The 20,160-nt window shown below is 41.5% G+C and overlaps 1 protein-coding gene across 1 annotated transcript in view; it reads right to left on the bottom strand.

The window, feature by feature from the left end:
- The window catches only part of SLC4A10 (solute carrier family 4 member 10), a 120,217-nt gene that overhangs the window by 14,320 nt on the left and 85,737 nt on the right, over positions 1-20,160 (bottom strand). The window contains exons 15-21 of the mRNA XM_018556695.1: positions 19,236-19,341; positions 15,581-15,742; positions 14,196-14,309; positions 12,473-12,634; positions 2,991-3,242; positions 2,534-2,602; positions 139-312 (exon numbers count right to left, since the gene is read on the bottom strand). Of these exons, the coding sequence (XP_018412197.1) occupies positions 139-312; positions 2,534-2,602; positions 2,991-3,242; positions 12,473-12,634; positions 14,196-14,309; positions 15,581-15,742; positions 19,236-19,341 (1,039 nt within the window). The remainder of the gene's footprint in view (positions 1-138; positions 313-2,533; positions 2,603-2,990; positions 3,243-12,472; positions 12,635-14,195; positions 14,310-15,580; positions 15,743-19,235; positions 19,342-20,160) is intronic.

The raw sequence follows: 20,160 nt of genomic DNA, 5'->3' as shown, positions 1-20,160 counted from the left end.
TATATATATATATATATACACACACACACACACACACATCACTCTGAAAAGTATAAACTTCAGAAAAATTACAATGACCCCAAAACATTATTATTTCCCTTATACAATAACTAACAATCAGCCGCTATATATTCTTACCATCATTGGGAAAACAATGGCTGCCCGAGAGGCTTTGATTACCCACAGCAGTATAAGACAAGTTAGCTGCAGGATTGTAAAAAGGTGGACCTTACGAAGTGGGACGTGCCTCAAATAGATAAAGTCCGGCTGGTGTTTTGCTGGCATCCAGAATAATAATATCCGATCAAAGAACTGTGGGTGAAATTGGTACAATTTGAATGGCAACTATGTAAAAAGACCTTTTAATGGGCAAATGAAATGTCTTCACATTATTTTATTTTACAGCTGCAATTAAAACTGATGCCATTGAAGATGCCACTACAGCCCTGGGATGTCAGTGGTTATCTGCAGACTGAAGGTTTCTGTTTTTTCTCCCACCTGCATGTGATCACTATGCCGTAGCATACATAGGGGTTACATGATCAGAAGCCACTCTGACTGGTTCTTATTCATCAGTGGAGACCCGAGCTGTCAGTAACAGCCAAGAATAGGAGACAGCAGCCTCAAATATGTGTGTATTTTTAAACTCTTGCCACAACCATTCGCCCCTGTGAATCTCTGTAAATGTTTGTTCTGAGTGAATGGGGGCAAAAATGAAGGTTCTTTATAATATTTTCATTTCAAGTCGAATGTAATATTAGGAGAATACCCCATTATGGCCACTAGATGGAGCTGAGGAGCATAGGAAATAATTATTTTGCATTCCCCTCAGCTCCATCTAATGGCCATAATGCGGTATTTTCCTAATATTACATTCGACTTAGAGATAAATAAACATGCCAAGAATGTTCGTTTTTGCCTCCACTCGCACACAACGAACATCAGGGTCTTGCATGACAAATGGCTCTGCAAATCATTTACAAATACACCCCAAACTATCAGTTTCTGGCTTTTACATGTTCATAAATACGGGAATAATGCTGAACGACATTTATTTACAGATTGGGGGCCAGAAGGAGTTATTTTCTTGCTAAAAAAATTATATTTTAGAAAAAATTCCGGTGGTAAACAATGGAGATATTGTCCTATATGTATACATTATGAAGGTTTTAGGGCACTTTGTGGAGGTGCTGGATGAGAGTTGATTCTGACACTTGAAAGTTCTCCACAAGCTAACTTGTTACAATTGCTATATTTAATGTAATGGTGGTGCTATGATTGTAGTCAATGTAATGATATTTTACTATTGGCAGCGCCTTATGTTTATATCTCTACAAAATCTATACTTTTGATGGATTGTAGTCCTGATGATTTGAGGACCCTTGCTCCTTTTGAGGAGACGAATACCACCTGTTTGCTGATTTGCACATTGTTAGTCATTAGACACTGTTATGACATCGAGTTGGGTTTTCACTTTTTGGACTGGGTTCTATGCTTTTATCACGTGTCATTTCAATTTACTTTGTGCAATATTGTTATGTTGTCTATTTCACAGCACTGTTCATGACATGTTATACAATTGTTTTATGACATAAAGCAGAGGTAGGGAACCTCGGCACACCAGCTGTGCTGAAGACACATATCCCATCATGCCTCTGCGAGTTATGTCTGTGGCTGTCAAGAGTCTTGCAATGCCTCATGCTATTTGCCTCATGCTACTTGCCTCATACTATCTCACAATATTTTAAAGCCAACCTTTAAAATATTGTGAGACATGGCATCGCCTTCCTGTAGTAGATGGTATTTACATGTCCTCAATTCCAGCACAAACCAAAAAATAAGGAGCTCAAGCTCTACTTACTATGGGTAAGTGGGCACAGAACCACTGGTGTATAGTTCTGATATAACCATTTTACAGAGACAGTATTACCAACTTGCATACATCGGTTTTAGGGTTCTTAGCGCTCATCAGTCCAAGATATGGCTTTACTGGCACTATGGTGTAGGGCTGGTAAGTCCAGTGGAACAGTACAACCATTAAGTTTGTAGAGTATAACACATGGCATATCTGTTATTCTGTCCAGCCCCTGCTGACATATATGTCTGCCAGGCAGAACAACAAGGAGGGTGACACCATTTTCTCTTTTACAGTTAAGGAATACAGTGGTGTCACCTTTCTGGAAGAGAACAAATCAAGGAGCAGCAACATGGAACATTCAGCACCTCTGCGCCCATCTCCTGTCAGCATGTTCCCCGTCGGCACAAGTTCATGCAGCAGAGTCATAGCTTTGACTGCAGTAAACAAACTAATTGGTTGGTTGACATTGGTTTAATGCATGTGCACATCACCACTACTGTTTTAATTTTCTTATTACATGGTCCTATAATAGCAAATACACTGTCCATTTACTGAATAGCTACAATAAAGAAAAATAGGTCTTGGTAATTACTTCACTTTAAAATGAAAAATGCTTAGCCCTAACTATGTCGTGACCATACTAAACTACATTAACAGTCATTATAAGCACATTACCTGAATTCCCTTTAGTGATGAGGCACCCATATAGAGAAAGACTCCATAGAGAACTGGCATAGGAATAAACTACACACCAAAAAGAGAAAAGACGTACACGGTCACCGAAAATGAATAAAGTAAAACGAGACAACAGACTCTGCAAACCAGGAAAATGTAATATAAAGAGAGTATATATTTGTATAGCTTCTTCTTTCTGTGTTTTAGACAAAGAGATTACATTAGAACCCAGTGTCAGGAAGACTAATCATGGATATAGAAGCATGTATTCACCACTAAAATTATTTGTTAATAAAAATTCAGCACATTTACTATTACTATTGATACAGAAATACACACCAATTGGATATGAGAAAGAAGGGTTGCATATATTTTAATTAAAATTTCACTGGTTTATATGAACAAGAACATTTCCTGATGTTTTAATTCCAGGAACCTTTTGAAGCTGTTTACTTACCTGAAGAACCCTTGTCATAAATACTGAGGACCCCATGAGTACAAAAATCATGAGTCCCGTAACCCTTTGTTCACGGATCCCTAAAAATTTAGGTTGTTCTCCTGGAGCCGAGCACTCCGACTCTAGCTTGAGACTGTTCACATGAGTGATGGAGAGGACAGTGGCAGCAACAAACCAGGGCAGCCCCATCAGCGAGCACACGCCAAGCATGATACCAACCATGAGAAGATCAAGATGGTAGCCACAGGCTTTCTGCAGTAACAAAGAACATGAATAGTTTAGGTTAGTTTACTCTCCATTTATCCATCTATAGATCAACCTATTTGTGTATTCAGCTTGAAAGCATAACCAAACCCACAACAAAAACAACATATATATCAGTTTACCAGTCCTCAGTCTTGGTGGTTGCATCATTTTTCATGCTTTTTTCCTTTATTTTGACCTGGTGTTTGCCAGTTACACTATTGATGTCCTTTGATGACAACGCTCACTCGCTGTACTGCATCTACACTGAGTGGCCAGATTATTATGACCACCTGACGTTTGTAGGCAAATTAGCTATAATTAGCTATAATTTCGCGCTGAAGTTGCTAGAGGGCCAGACCATTATAAATAGGGAAGCAGGTTGTTTACCACGACAGTAGAAGTGATTTTTTTCTGAAGATATGGGTAAACAACGCGATTTTACAGCCTTTGAACGTGGGATGATTGTTGGCGCTCAAGCCATGGAGCGAGTATCAGCAAAACAGCAGAATTAGTTAAATGTTCAAGAGTAGCTTTTGTTAAAGTGTTTAAAGACTGGACTGTCAGCCGAAAATCTGGGTCTGAACGTGCGAATTGTGGCCATCAGCGACTAGTCAATGTTAGAGCAGAACAGAGAGTGGCAAGACTGGTACAAGATAACAGAAGGGCAACAGTGCAGTGTCAGATTCCTCGCATCACCTTTCAACATCTCGTGAAGTCACGAGGCGGCCCAACAAAGTCATCGTGTGGAGTCATCTTGTAGCCCAACGAAGTACTGATGGGGTGGTCATAATAATCTGGCCACTCAGTGTATAGACAAGCAGGATTGTCACCCTGGTCTGCTCTCCTGATTTGGACTACAAACATATCTACCCCCCTCAACTCCATTACATGGGGAGTGGGTGTTTTGTAGTACAGTGAGCTAGGACACATTGTTTGCAATTTCAGTTCAGTCCACAGGAAGTTACTAGGACACTGAATTTCTGACAGGATCAACAGTTTTTTTGTCTGTACTTGCAGCCTAATACAAAATGCAGCCTACCTATACAAGGACTGGTTAACTGCAATATATTAAAACATTTTTATTTAGGTATAGATACATTTGTGGCTGGCATTCCTGTCCTACACTGATGAGCCTATGAATATGGAAGTCATCTCTGTAATCCTGAATCAGCCCATCCCTGAACCTGGCTTACATTGTACACTGGCTTACACATTAACTCTGTAATATAAATTGTAATTCTCACAGCATACAATTAAAATCAATGTGCTACCCTAGCTTGGCTAATTTATGGTAAGGTAACTACAGGAAGCTAGATTAGGGAAAGCAAACTAACACTTATTTCATCATATTGTCACATCTTCCATGTCTTCAGGGATTAACATATAAATAAATTAGCTGCATGCACTGTAGAATGTATAAAAGGAGATCTATAGACTAATAAAAAAATTAATGTTATGCAGTAATACAAGTTAATAACAGAAAGAGATAGGAAATCTTCCAATGGTGACACTAGCTCTAGTGATCTTGGTGACCACCAATGATTTCTCTTCTTTGAATGTATTTCCCCTCACTTCCTGTTGTGGCTATCAGACAGAAAGTGAAAGGAAATCTCCACAATGGGACACAGATGGCCCAAAACGGACGCAACACAGACACATCCTCTGCATCCGGTGCGTTCTATTAACATGAACTATACCCAGAGGTCTCCCTGGGACACTCTTACAAAACCACCACGCTGAATGGCAAAACTGCAATTAATTTTGGGGGTTGTAAATTCTCCCAGCAAAGTCACTTTCAGAACTACCAGATCCCGCACCGGCAACCCCCCCTCTACACTGTTAGGGCTCAGGTGGCAGAAGTGCTTACCGTACCTGTTAAAAATCGCCTTATTATGAAGCTAACTTATGAAAGCGAGCAAGCTTTGGGTCATCATATTGATGACATTGATGAAATCAAACAATGCTGAGCATTGAGACCTTAGTGGGACTTATATATACTAATATATTTACCTATTTAGAGTGCTGGAAAGTTTGTAAAATTGTTTTAGACATGTCTGTAGCCAACTGAATTTTCAACAATTTGAAAGTCTAGTTACATTGCTATAGCCTAACTGAAATTATTTTTTGTGGAAGAGTTGTGGCTGCTTTTTATTTCTGTCTGTGGCCCCAATGAAGATTTTTACTGACTTCATGTCGTAGTTACACTCATAAAAGAAATTGGGAGATGTGGTTCTTACCTGGACAGGAAGACCCAGACAGCAATAAAACAACAAAAAGATTCTCCCGACTTCCGGTTCCGGCGCCCAATGCACTAGTCAGAGGACACAAGCGCTCCGTCCCGTCGTCTCTCTCCTACCTACTCCCACGATATAAATCAGCCGCCGCTGACATTCTTTAAGAAGCCGGATATCCGCCCGACATGGATCGCTTCCGAGGGCACGGAGGTCTCTCACGGCCGCCCGTTCTGATGAGGCCTTGTCAAACATGGCGGATGACGGAGGCACACAGGCTGACATGCAGGCAGACGCTGGGGGTGAGTCAGCACATGAGCCAGCCTCCCTCCCCCCTCTAGACCTTCAATCCATAGCCTCAGAAGTGGCCAAATGTCTCAAGGCAGATATAACTGCCATTATAACTGACTCCCTGCATTGTCATTTGGGGAAGTTTAATGACGCTTTGGAGGCACAAATACAGTGTATACAGGGAATGGAGCTGCGAGTGTCTGATCTAGAGAATCACGCAGCAGAAGCGAAGCACACCCGTGGTGACATGACTAAACACCTGCAGGCCTTACAAGACAAAGTGGACGATCTGGAAAACCGCTCCAGACGCAATAATTTAAGAATTATAGGTGTCCCAGAATCAGTTAAACCTACTGATCTCCGCCATTTTTGCTCTCACGCCATTCCTAAAGCCATGGGCTTAAATGAACCCTGCAGGGTTGAGAGAGCTCACAGAATAGGCCAACCCAGAGATGATGACAGACCCAGACCGGTCATAGTGCGCTATCTGGACTACCATGACAAGCACACCATTTTTCAGTCCTACCGGGCACAGCGTAATCTTGTGGTGGATGGCCTCAAATTACTTCTTTATGCTGATTACTCTGCGGAAGTCACTAAAGCAAGAAAAGCATTCCATGAAGTATGCCAACTGCTGGTTCACGCAGACGCGTGAAATTCGCATTGCAATACCCGGCAGTACTACGTTTCTCAACAGAGGACGGTAAATCTTGGCGCTTCAATTCTGCGCTCCAGGCTCAGAGGTTCCTGGAATCCAGGGAGGCACATCAATTGTCATCCCCGATGAAAAGCCCACCAAGGAAAAAGAAGGCCTGAGTCACTCCCCTCGAAGGTGCGGGAAAAGGTTATTCACTATGTGATGGTTATGAATGCCGTGGCTATGAGCCTCAGATATTCAGGCTCTGTTGGGCTACTTGCCTCTTCACAAGGCTGTTTGCCTATCAGCCATTTACACGTTTTATACTTGGGAACTGTTGATTTTGTTCAGCCAAAAACTTCCATAGACGGGACGGAGGGACCATTTTCCATTTTTTGTTTTTTTCCGGTATGCAGACCTGGCTTATGGAAGTCGCGTTGACTTCCATCTTGGGTCTCACACAGACCGCCAGCATTAGGGAAAAAAGGAAGTACGTACAGATGTTTTGCTGTTGTTTTTTTTTCTTTCTAGTACTTGTTCTTTTTTGTTTTTTGTCAAACTAATAAGACATACTTAACATCCCTGGAACTGCCTCCTACACAAGGTGTTTACCACTTCTGGACACTGCGGGAGCACTGGGACGCCTTCATACCTCCTGCTTCTCATCTGCCTCTATTGGCCCTATGGGATCCCCCTTGAACATTATTACTTGGAACGTTAAGGGACTGAAATCCCCCAACAAAAGACGAAAGATTCTTCGCCATCTCAAGAGCCTCAAAGTTGACATTGCCCTTCTTCAGGAAACGCACCTCATGGAAGCTGATATCTCCCGCCTACAACAATCTTGGGTGGGGACGGCCCTAGGAGCACCTACAGCTGGCCGATCGGCTGGGGTGGTCACCCTGATTAATAAATCCTTACCGCACGCTGTACTTGACCATCGCTACGATACTACATCGGGTAGGTGGTCTTTTATGTCTCTACAACTAGGATCCCACTCGTTGGACCTGTGGAATGTGTATGGCCCTAACTGTGACAATAAACCATTCTTAGACCATTTGCTCTCACAGTTCTCGTCTCGCCCCTCTGATCGCCCCCTTCTGATTGGTGGTGACTTCAATGCAGTAGCATCCGCTTGAGAGGACCGATCCCGAGAACAAGACTTTACGCCCACGAGGGTTAATCCCCAAGACTCTCATCTACATACTTGGATTGAAGCCACTGGACTGGAGGACCTTTGGAGGTATTTACATCCTTTGGAGCGGGAATACACGCACTTTTCCCATGCACACAAAACGTTATCCCGCATCGACATGTTTTTTTCTACTCATGCTTTATTGCCTGATATAGTGTCTGCCCACATTGATGATCTAGTGATCTCGGATCACGCCCCTGTCATGGTCATGGTAAAAAACATTGGCGCACAGAGCCATCCCACCATCTGGCGGTTCCCGTCTTACCTATCACGTGATGAAACTTTTCATGGCGTACTCAAACAATGGTGGCATGGCTATGTGACGGACAATGCACAGCACGCATCCGACCCGGTTCTTTTCTGGGAGACTGCGAAAGCAGTACTTAGGGGCAGGGTGTTGGCTTATGCCTCCTCGAAAAAACGCATGATCCGACACAGATATGCGGAAGCTAGCACGGCAGCCAGACAGTCTTATCTCAATTATAAACATGACCCTACTCCAACTAAAAGATCCACCTGGCTGCAGGCCAATCAGGAATGGGATCACTGGCTCCACCAGCATGACCTTATTCTCAGAAACCCCAGAGATTTTGGCATTGTTCAAATTTGGTAATAAATCAGGTAAACTCCTAGCCAACTTAGCCCGAGGGAGGACTCCGCCCACGCATATTGCTCAACTCCTAGATGACTCAGGGAAGTTGCACTCAGACTCGAAATCCATAGGGGATATCTTCAGTAAATTTTACAAACACCTTTACAGACATGAGCCGGGTGATATGGCTACAGGTTCTTCTTTCTTAGACAACACTCCATTACCAACCTTATCCCCAGATGAATTATCCGCCCTCAATGCAGACATATCGTTATCAGAAATTGAAGAGGTAATTAAACATTCCCCTAGATCTATCAGCTGAATTTTACCGTATACTATCCCCTGATATCTCCCCTACACTGAAAGACCTTTTCCAACATATAGTACACACACATCAATGCCCCACTACCTTTACAGAAGCCTACATTCGGCTCCTACCGAAAAAGGGAAAAGACCCGCTGCAAGCTGGTTCATACAGGCCGATCTCATTGCTAAATGTCGATGCCAAATTTCTCTCGAAAATTCAGGCTGGCTGCCGTGTTACCGAACCTCATCTCTCCGGAACAGGTGGGGTTTGTCAGTGGGAGGTCCGCAGTAACAAATGTACGTAAAATACAGCTGGCTTTGGAATGCAATAGACTGAAGTTATCTTCTCCCCGTCCATCGGCGCTTTTGACCCTGGACACGGAGAAGGCACTTGACAATGTCAATTGGGAATGGTTATCGAATGTTATGCACCGGATTGGTTTTCAGGGTGCTTTCCTGCAATTTGTGTCCACAATGTATTCCTCTCCCAGTGCACGTATACTCACCTCTACAGCCATCTCAGAACCTTTCACCTTACATAGTGGCACGAGACAGGGATGCCCACTATCTCCCCTCCTGTTTAACCTGGCTTTAGAACCACTCTCCCGATCCCTCTCTTCTGCCTCGTTCTTCACAGGTCTGCAGCTGGGCCCTCATGCTCTTAAGATTGCATTCTTTGCGGATGACATTATACTTCTGCTCTCAGACCCTTCATCCCAGATCCCCAAAATAATGCAACACATCTCTCACTATGGCTCCTTCTCTGGCTTGACCATCAATTTACACAAAAGTGAACTTTTACTACTGCCACCCATTCAATCCCTAGACACTTCCGCCTGGCCCCCTAATATGACCATTAAGGTCCAGAAACATTATATTACGTATTTAGGGATTTGCATCCCCAGTAAAGCTGCAGATTTATACCACCTTCATTATTCTCCACTGTTCCTTAAAATGACACAGGAACTCCACAGATGGCGTGAGCTCCCTATATCTATGTTGGGAAGATGTAATTTGCTGAGGATGGTTAGCTTTGCTAGGCTCCTGTATCCGCTTCAGATGATTCCTTTGCTTATCCAGCATAAAGACACTAAAATGCTGTACCAGGCATTCTCGAGATTCATTTGGAGCGGTAAACGCCCGAGGATAGCTCTGAGGAAACTTCAAAGGCCGTCTACGTTGCTAGGGGCGAACGTCCCGGACGTTCGACTGTATAATTTGACCAGCTTGTTTCGGCATGTAAGGGATTGGTTGCATGACACCTCTTACTTTACTAACACGCCATTGGAATGACAAATGGTCACCCCATGGTCCCTGCCGGGCATCATACATACCCCATGGAAAGCTTTACCACCAAAACTTAAGAGTAACATTCTACTGAGAGATACAGTGATCACGTGGAGGGAGGTCAGGAAGCTGCTGGGAATCCCGGGGGCGGTATCCCCCCTAATGCCACTCACTTCATCCCCTGGCCTTTCCCGCAGGTAATTCCTCTAGGGTCTTTCTTCAATGGCAAACCAAGGGCATTCACATGGTATAGGACCTTCTGACTCCCCAGGGCTCCTGCAAGACGTTTGCTGACCTGCTGAGCACCCAAGCCATATCTATTACGCATTTCCTGCAATATGCCTCTCACATCATCCCCGGCCTTTCCCGCAGGTAATTCCTCTAGGGTCTTTATTCAATGGCAAACCAAGGGCATTCACACGGTATAGGACCTTCTGACTCCCCAGGGCTCCTGCAAGACGTTTGCTGACCTGCTGAGCACCCAAGCCATATCTATTACGCATTTCCTGCAATATGCCCAAATACGGCATTTCATAGCCAATAATCTTGCCCCACCAGGGGATGGTACGATCTGTGGACTCCTCAGTAGACTACTGTCCTCCCCATTTGAGAAGATTCCGCTATCTTGCATAGTACAAACCATACGCTGGCACCATCCCATACCAAACGCACTGACCACCTTTCCCGCACATGTGCACAAATGGTCCGCCTTTCTTCAGCTACCCTTGGAAGACACTGATTCCCTGTTACTTAAAGGTTGGCTTTCCCTACGGAAAGTGGTTATATGCAAAACTGGAATGAACTCCAATTCATACTAATTCACAGAGCGTATTATGCCTTTAATCTTAAATTTAAGTCTTCACCCCCTGATTGGTTGACTTCATGTCCCAAATGCCATGCACCATCCCTGAACCTGGAACACCTACTTTGGTATTGTCCCTTCATCCAATTATTTTGGACACAAACTATAACGTACATGAATGCAGGCTGTGCCACCCACAGATCTGTTGACCCGGTCCTCTGCCTATTTCATGTAGTTAACCCCTTTATGTCACTAGCGCCCAAACGACCATCCCGCTGGGAACACATATGCCTTATCGCTGCTAAGAAGGCTATCTAGACGAGCTGGCTCTCACCTACTCCTCCTTCCTTAGCAGACCTGAAAGAATTATTACATAAGTTGATGTCCCTGGAGAAACTTGACGCCCGAGACAACTATACCCACACTGATAGATTTTTCTCTACCTGGATCCCGTTTCAAAGCTGGGAGCTTCCCTTAGTAAAACTCCAAGAGTTGATGTCCCTTTTTAAAGACACTAAATGGTATCTTGAAGCAAAACTTACTTCAACCCTGGGACCCCTGAACGTCCTTTGACAACAATCCACCCGCTACCAGGTCTACTTACTAGGCATGGAGTCAGCCCCACACTACACCCAGGGGGTAAGCAAACTGGAGGGATGTGCACTGGTTCCAAAAATGCATTAGTGTAATAGATGCACTATATCTGTGTTATATTTTATTATTTATTGTCTGTTGGATTTTTTGTATTCTCTGTTACATATTGTAATGTATTCTTACTTACCCATGTCCTACAGGACTTTTAGTCGCTGACACTGTTGTAACTCTGCGATTAAGCCTGCTTATATGCTTGTATTATTGAAAATTCTTCAATAAAAATTACTTGCTTAAAAAAAAAAAATCTCCCCCTTCCCCAGTCTTCTGAAAATGTGTTTTTGTTTGTGTCCCAATTGTAGAGATTTCCCTTCATTTCCTGTCCTGGGAAATCTGCCCAATAGATAGCACTAAAACCTGACAATGACTCTTCCATCTCTACTCTCTCTAAAACCTAATAAAATGTACAAATGTATCAGCTTAAGTTGGGCTTTTACTGGATATTCCACCTATTGAGTTCTTTTTTTACAATATATTGCACAAAGAATAGTCAAATTGGTATTATTGTAGGCTGTGTAGCAGCATAGCCACACAGATCTGTGGTAACAGGGGTAGGCAAACAAAAGTGTCTTAGGAGGTGCAGTTTAAACTAAAGAACTGTAACATAAGTAGAGTGGAATCTGCATAGCAGCATGGTGGTAAAGTGGTCTACATTATTGCCTTGGGGAAATGGGGTTTGGGGTTTAAATCCCAGCAATGAAATTGAATCTTTTGGATGACTTATCTTTCACCAAAAAACATCTGCTGTGTATATAAATAAAGCTAGACATACATAGCTTGAAATTGGCAGGCGCTGTGGGTGGCACTATTGGCACCACCTGGCTAGACAAAAGTAAATTTAAAAATCAACTGAGCAGGGTGAAAAATTGTCAACTGAACAGTGTCTGCATCCTATTAGATGTTCAATATCACTGTTCAAGTATTTAGGCAAATATGTGGGCTGTGGCTAAACATGATAGCCGGCAGTGCAGATTCCGCCATTCTTGGTGTTTGGAGGAAGGAGAAATGTATTGAAATGGATAGTATAATCTATTGAACGAGAGTAGTCTAAAAGTATATGGCTAGCTTAAGACAGGGACTCTACTGAGGGGATGGACCAATATTAATGGATTGACATTTTCTGCAAGTGCTGTGGAATTTGACAGAGCCATAAAAATTAGTGTGTGCTTTCCGATCCTGCATTATCATGTCATGCAGCTTGACACATCTGTGCTCTTACAAGGTTGTCATTCTTTACATCATACCTTTAACTTGTGTTCTTTCCTATTAATAATGACAGCTGTGATCTGTTGGTCCATAAAGATCAGAATGGTACAGAGCAGAGATGGAATGAGAGCAGCAACCACTGTCCACCATGGATTTGGTCCTAACGGGCTAACAAACCAGCCACGATCATCTCTTGTGGGCTGAAAATGATATTTGAAAGATGATTTTCATTGCAGTTTTGTAAAAACAAGACATTTTAGGTATTGGGTCCTACAGAAGACTGTAAATTGTTTTTTTAATATTTATTAACAGTGGACTCCACCTGTGATTTTCTCCAATGACTGCAATGGAGGCCCTGGGTCATTTATACTGTATATACCATAAGGCAACTGTGAGCTACTTCCAATCTCTTTTCCAAGTAGACTCCCAAATGGTTTTTAGTTTACACAGAGATCATTGTGGGAAATTAGCAGAAGTCTTTATTTGTACCCCCTTATATATAAATATATATTTATAACAAACCAATTGGAAACCAAGCCTCCCCAAAAATTCAAATTAAAGACTATTAGGTCCTAAAGTACATGTAAACCCTGAGATCCAAATCACACTTTTGCATTGGAGTAATGCGTGTTGGTGCAATGCGGTGCCATTGCATGGCAGTATGTTGCCATGCACTGCATTACAGAAAAGGTTAATGTCTGATTTTGGATGCGATGAGGTGCACTGGCAGCCCATCCAAAATAAATGGGCTGCCTTAATGCAACACCCATTAACAAGTGACATAATGTGTGTTAATAAGTGTGCATTAACACACCACAAAAATGTAAATGGACCCTCAATGAACAACACTTACTTTGCTAAAGCACTGTGTATTATAAACTTTTTATAACCTTGTTGCATCTAAGTGCTGCTGTTTGACGGTGTTGATGACAATAGTGGGCCAGGCTTGTGCTTATGTGAGATTTTGCTGATTGGGTTTACACCTAAAACCATACAGTGGGGGGAATTTTTCCAAACTGGAGCAGATAGAAACTGGAACACCAATCAGCTTCTCTCTTTGGTTTGTTCAGTTAAGATCTGAAAATGAGAGAAACCGATTGGTTACCATGCACAGCTGTTCCAGATTTTGTCTGCTCCAGTTTTGATAAATCCCCCTCCATAACTTTAAGTATGCAATATTCTAGTATCCAATTTGCTCAACACTTTTAAGCACTATTAAGGTGACAAGCTGCAAGCTCGCTCCCGTGAAGGACTACAATCTCAATACACATTAGTAAACTAAAGGTCATATTATAGTCCATCACGGGAGTGAGTTCGGAGCGGTGGCTACTATACAACACACACAGGGACCATAGGGAACAAAAGTAGCCACCCTCCAGAAGAAAGGACAGTGTCAGCATCAATTCAGAGATGATTTGAAGATCTACAGCTGAGTGATACACAAATAAGGTACATTTTTGTTAATAGATAAAGTATTTGAATGCATTTTAAGCCTTAACTCCTGAGTTTAAGGTCATTAAGTATTAAAAGAAAACCACTGTATCCACTAAAATAGCTCCAATGTGTGTGTGTTTAGCTCTAAGGCTTTATAATGTTTCTCTTTATTAATTCATTATCAATTTACTTGTCCATGTCTACTGCAATTAGATGGTGGTATCTGCATTGAGATGACCCCCATGGTAAATCCAAGCACTTGTGATTTTTATCAGTGGCAATAGAACTTCATACAATACAATAAAAATCATTTTTTTATCTTGCTACCTTGAAATCACTTGGAACCTGAAGTTTTGGGGATGGAATTCCAAGACAATAGTCTGTCACTACCATAACCATTATGGTAAGGAACACGGCAAAGTCACTGATTATGGAACGCACCTGCAAATTGAACGACAAAAAAGTTATGAGTTTCCCCTGAATTGTTTTGGCTGTAAACATACATAATTTGGGTAACTATTGCTTAATGTAACAGTAGTCATCTCAAATGGTTCTCACTGTTTTTTCTGTCTCAAACAATCTATGAAAAATCATAAAATCAAAAAATCAAAAAAAATCATAAAATATTGTAGAAAATCTTGGCCAAATTTTACCACTTTAACCTCTTTTACCAATTTAAAGGAATTCCAATGGCACCACAAAGCTACTAATACACTCCCTCAAGGTCATCTCTCATCTTGACTATTGCAGCTCACTATTTGTTGCCCTACAGGCTATCCCACTTTCAGTATTCCATTAAGTTCAAGATACTAAGAACAACAAACAAAGCTATACACAACTCTGCCCAGAGCTAATTTACCAACCTAATCTCAAAATATCACCCAATCCATCTACTCCGCTCGTCCCAACACCTCCTATTCCCTAGCTCCATCATTCCTACGCTGCTTGCCTTTAAGCAACCCCTGAAAACACATCTCTTCATGGAAGCCTATTCCACCTCCTCCTAAAAACTGTACTTATACTTCCGCCATCAGCTTATTGCTCACAGTTATTACCTTTTGTATCACTTGCCCCTCCCCTTAAGATTGTAAGCTATCACGAGCAGGCCCTCCTGTGTTGAATTGTTTTGTAACTGTAGTGCCTCCCTTTATTTTGTAAGGTGCAGCACAAACTGCTGGCGCTATTATAATAATAATTAGGGATGCACCGATACCAAGTACTGTACTCGGTACAAGTACAAGTACACATACTTTTTGAGCTCTACGTCTAGACTAGAGAAAAATTCAAAAGTTAGGAGTCTGCTGTCATTTGTAAGGAGCACACGGAGCTCCTGGGATTTGTAAATTTCTGTTTTAATGTACGATTTTGTTTTTATAAACATATATAAAGGGATGTACCGATACCATTTTTGCAAGTACAAGTACTGATACTTGCCCAAGTGCTTACAGACACAAGTACTGATACATTTTTGTTTATTGTCATTTGAGAGTTTTTCTAAAACAATACTAATGATTTCAGGATAGTGGTGGGCGCCAGAGCCAGGTCCCAGCTGCAACCGCTGCAACCGCTGCAACCCTGGTAGTTCTCATGAAAATGCCAAGTATCGGCACTGGTATCTGAATTGGTATTGGTGCATCCCTGATAATAATAATAATAACCACAAGTATAATTATTAGTAATAATTGTTATTTTGAGTACAATAATACTGTTACCTTTGTTGGAAAGTAGCGGCTGGTTTTAAATTGTTTCAGAGTTGAGGACAGTGTGACAGTTGCAAAGAATAGGATGATGGACCAGAAAAGAACATCAGGTGCATAAGGACCCTCGTGTCCACAGGCTCTACCCACAAACTCTCCTTTAAAATGATGGCATGCCTGGTGAAAAAATACAACATTAGAACTATTGTAACTGACCTTTCCATGTATATAATACATATATTATTTTACTTACAAAATTAAACTTGAAAAATAAATAAATGCACATGAATATATATATATAGATAAATATGTACAGTATGTCTGCAGTTACGTTATAACAAAGTATAAAGTAAGATAAGGATGAATTACAAAGACATGCAGTTATGTTATTAAAGCCCAACTCCAACAACAGTATTTTATTTGGCTATTGGCTACTGGGATGATTTTCCCTCACTTACTGAAAAGAAGGGATTGAAAAATAAGGGATTGGAAATATCTTTTTAGAATGTCACATGGACAGGAAATAAGGGAAATCCATGCCCAACAAGGTCACAGACATAAATAAATACCTTTAGGACATTTTACCTATTCTCAAATTAATCAAAACAGAAAATACATTTTTCTGTTAAAGAAATATAATGATCCTGTCTCATAAAACACCCAAATACAATATATTCACCCTTTTAAGGCACAGGTGCACATTTGATATGAAAAAGGCAGCACCATAGACATCCCTGCGTCTGTGTTTGTAAGAGACAGTCTATTTGTGTATAACCCCAAGATAAGGATGGGGAGCCAGCATAGTAACGCTTGAATTTCGGTCGATTCCTGTGAATCACCCAGCACAACAAACATTGATTGGAAAATTGCAGGAGCCGGGTGGTAATTGTCAGCTAAACAGTGATTGTAGCCAATCGGCTGCAGTCATCATTTGAGTAGTCAAGCATCCCAAGGTGGAGAATCCTCCATCCACTCTGTTTAGTGTTTTTCTCTAAAGGTGTATGGCCAGCTTTCGTCTGCAGAGGACACCTCCCTCTTCTCTTCCCAGGGACTAGGGGCAGCCAGGTGCACCATTGTCAGCTGCCAGGCTTAGTACACAAAGCGGCAGAAGCTACCAGCAGCCTCAGGGATGTCAAAGTTGCTGCTTTTTATTTGTGGAGATATGTAACATCATTTAACTGTTTCATTGCCCCTTTACATACTAATCCTTTAAATTCCAAAATGTAAAGGTAAATGACAGAAGTAGCAGCTTGCTGATCCAGACCTACTGTCAGAACTCATGGAAGAGACAGAAGGGATGGAATTCCAACCTGTTCTTTCATGTTAACGGGTCTTAAAAGGGTCTTAAAAGAGGCTGTCTGGTCTGCTATGGCTGTAGTTTTACCACTGGTTACAATACAAGGCTTATTTCCAAAACAGAATCTGAATCAGACCGGAAACCATAAAATGCAGCTCTAATGTAGAGAGAGAGTAAACAGATGACTCAGAATTTTAGATTTAGTCCTACAACTGTAATGATACACCCTAGCAATAAAAGGGAAGCAGAGCTTATGATAAGCCTTGCAACTGAAAAAAAAAGCTGTTACATTTCAGAATGTATCCTGAACAGCTGGACGCAAATGTTTTAGAGGAAATACAAGCTTTTAGATACATTTTAGAATATCTTGGCAAAGCCATCTGTCACGCATCAGCAGAAATCCTCTTTGTTCTGTGATGGCTCCTGCAGGAACCTATTTAGTCGGTTTTGGTTTTAATGTTACTTGAAAAGGATGGCAGCAAGACATTCTCAAAGCTTGTTGGCTATACTGCATTGTTCTGTTTTAAAGCCAATTGAAGGGACCGAAAAAGATATGTACTCAGACAGACATTGTACTAGCAACTTCTATTTCTAAACTCTCACCTCCACTTTCATGTTACTGCAGTTCTGCAAGTAATATGACCAGGCAGTCCAAAAGGCACCAGAGCTGGACCCATTGCTCTTAGTAATCAGCACTCAGAAAAACAGAAAAAGACCTGCCCCCCCCTACACACGCACAGTTCTTCTGCAGTACAAATCTGTGGGATGACACTTGTGCTGAGGGGTATGGGTATTAGCTATCTTTTTCAGTATAGACCACTGGAGTGTGGTGGCATAAAGCAGCATTTTCAAAGAGTGATAAGGTATAGCAAGGCATTTCCAAGATAAAATTAGTTACATATTATAACATGCAAAAAGTCCCCCCCCCCCCCCCTCTCACACTCTCACAAACACACAGTTCCTCTGCAATACAAGTCTGTGTGAGGACATTTGTGCTGATGGGTATGGTACTTATATTTTCAAGCATAGAGCACTGGAGTGTGGTGGCATAAAGCTAATGGAGTGTGGTAAGGCATTTCCAAGCTAAAATTAGTTACATATCATAACATGCAAAGTACAGGAACATACTCAATCCAAGAAAGGCCAGACACTATAACTCTTTCATACAGAAGATTGTACATACAGTAGATTGAACAATTACATTTTAAACGGTAAGGTCATCTATAGAACCAGTCATTAGTCATATAGGCAGAATTGCTGCACACTTGTTAATGTGTAACCATCCATGAATGTAGTTAAATAGGAACTGATGTGGAAGTTGTGCCCAAAAAGGCAAGCAAAGGACAAACGATAAGTCACCAGTATTGGCTGTGGTCTTCCTGCAGTGTTTTTTTCCGTTTACAGACTTACTATACATTAATCTACACTGTTTATCTGTGTGGAAGTGGTTATTTTGGTTGTGGCAGGGCTTTGCTTCCTCTCCTCTCCAGCTAGGAGAACAGGATGCTGCACAGTAGTGCCATCCCCAAAACTAATTCAAATCTACCTGTCCCCCACTACCGGTATGTCTATAACAAACATTGGCTGATGTTCCATTTCAACTTGACTGTAAAAATATGAATTTGTTATAAATGTGCCCAACATATTAATAGCTCTTCAACTGTATGTATAACCAGATACATACACCTTGGATGTTATTCGAATATTGTGGACTACACATGCACCTAAATTGCTGATATTTTACCATAGCATACTTTACAATTGTGCACCTAAAAAGTAAAGGACATTAACCTTAGGGGCCAATCAGTTTGCAGCTTTCAAATTCTATTGCAAGAATAAAACTGGGTTCTATTTAGGGATGCACAGATACTTTTCGAGTAACAGTGCAGATACTTGGCATTTTCATGAGAACTACCAGGGTTGCAGTGGTTGCAGCTGGGACCTGGCTCTGGCTTTCCACCACTGTCCTGAAATCATTAGTCTGTATTGTTTTAGAAAAACTGTCACATGACAATAAACAAAAATGTGTCAGTACTCGTACTTGTAAGTACTCGGCAAGTACCAGTACTCGTACTCGCAAAACTGGTATCTGTGCATCCCTTTATTTATGTTTATAAAAACAAAATCGTACATTAAAACAGAGATGTACAAATCCCAGGAGCTCCGTGTGCTCCTTACAGATGACAGCTGCCTCCTAATTTTTTAATTTTTCTCTAGTGTAGTCTTGGAGCTCAAAGGTATCGGTACATGTATTCGTACTTGTACCGAGTACTGTACTTGGTATCTGTGCAACCCTAGTTCTATTTACACCAACATAGGAAGGTCCAAAACAATGTCTTTATTACAAGAAATGTCTACAAAATGATCACTTACAGAGACAGTCAGATTACCCCATGGTATCTCTGATGATGTAATATTATGTTTCTCCCAATATGTTATGGTACCATTGCTAGGGTTACTGGGCTCAGTACAGCTGCACCTAAACGATACAAGAGCAAAACAAGATCTTTGGGAGATAGTATCAATTAAACAATAAGAGAAAAATATCAACTTCATCATACTATAACATATGTTGAAATATGTGTACTAAATACAAGTTCTTTGTTTACATTTTATAATAGCCAACGTTTGGACCAGTTTATACTTTTGATGAATATGTCTTTTTAAGATTCCTTTACTCTGTAAATTTTACAGTGCATGTGCTAACAGTGGTGGCGTGAAGGCTGACAATTCTCAAAAAATATTTTAATTTTGGGTGATCACAATTTAGTTTAAACACCGAACAGTTTCTTCTACTTCTGGGGTTCTTCATAGTGAGAGTTCTCCGCATCAGTTTGAGTCTCCATTCCATACTGGGCCACAGCAAAAACATCACTCTTTTACACAAAAACTTCCTAAATATCTTTAATACTATATAAAGGAGTCATGAAAGTCTGCTTACAAGCAGACCCGGCACTACCGCAAGGCAAGTCAGGCCGCCGCCTGAGGGCGCTGCAGGGTGAGGGCGGAAAAAACAGGGCATTTTGACAAGTACTTGTCAAAATGCCCCGATGTTTGCGGGGTTTTTTTTTCTCTGGGGGGGCGCAAAAATGCACCTTGCCTGTGTAGGCAAGAATCCTAGCACCGGCGCTGCTTCCAAGCAGCCATGAAAAACTGAGATACCAGCTTGTCACAAGCCTTGGCAATTTAAATTAGGCCTATTAGCAGCTTGACTTAAAGAGACTCATTCACTTAGCTCATTCATGAAAATGTGACAAGTTCTTTTGAAAAAACCCTACCCGCTGATACTCACCTTTGC

The sequence above is a fragment of the Nanorana parkeri genome, unplaced genomic scaffold (assembly GCF_000935625.1).
Source record: "Nanorana parkeri isolate BGI_ZX_2015 unplaced genomic scaffold, ASM93562v1 scaffold247, whole genome shotgun sequence".
NCBI lineage: Eukaryota > Metazoa > Chordata > Amphibia > Anura > Dicroglossidae > Nanorana > Nanorana parkeri.
The sequence above is the reverse complement of the archived record's forward strand: the minus strand, read 5'-3'. Positions and strand labels throughout refer to the sequence as shown.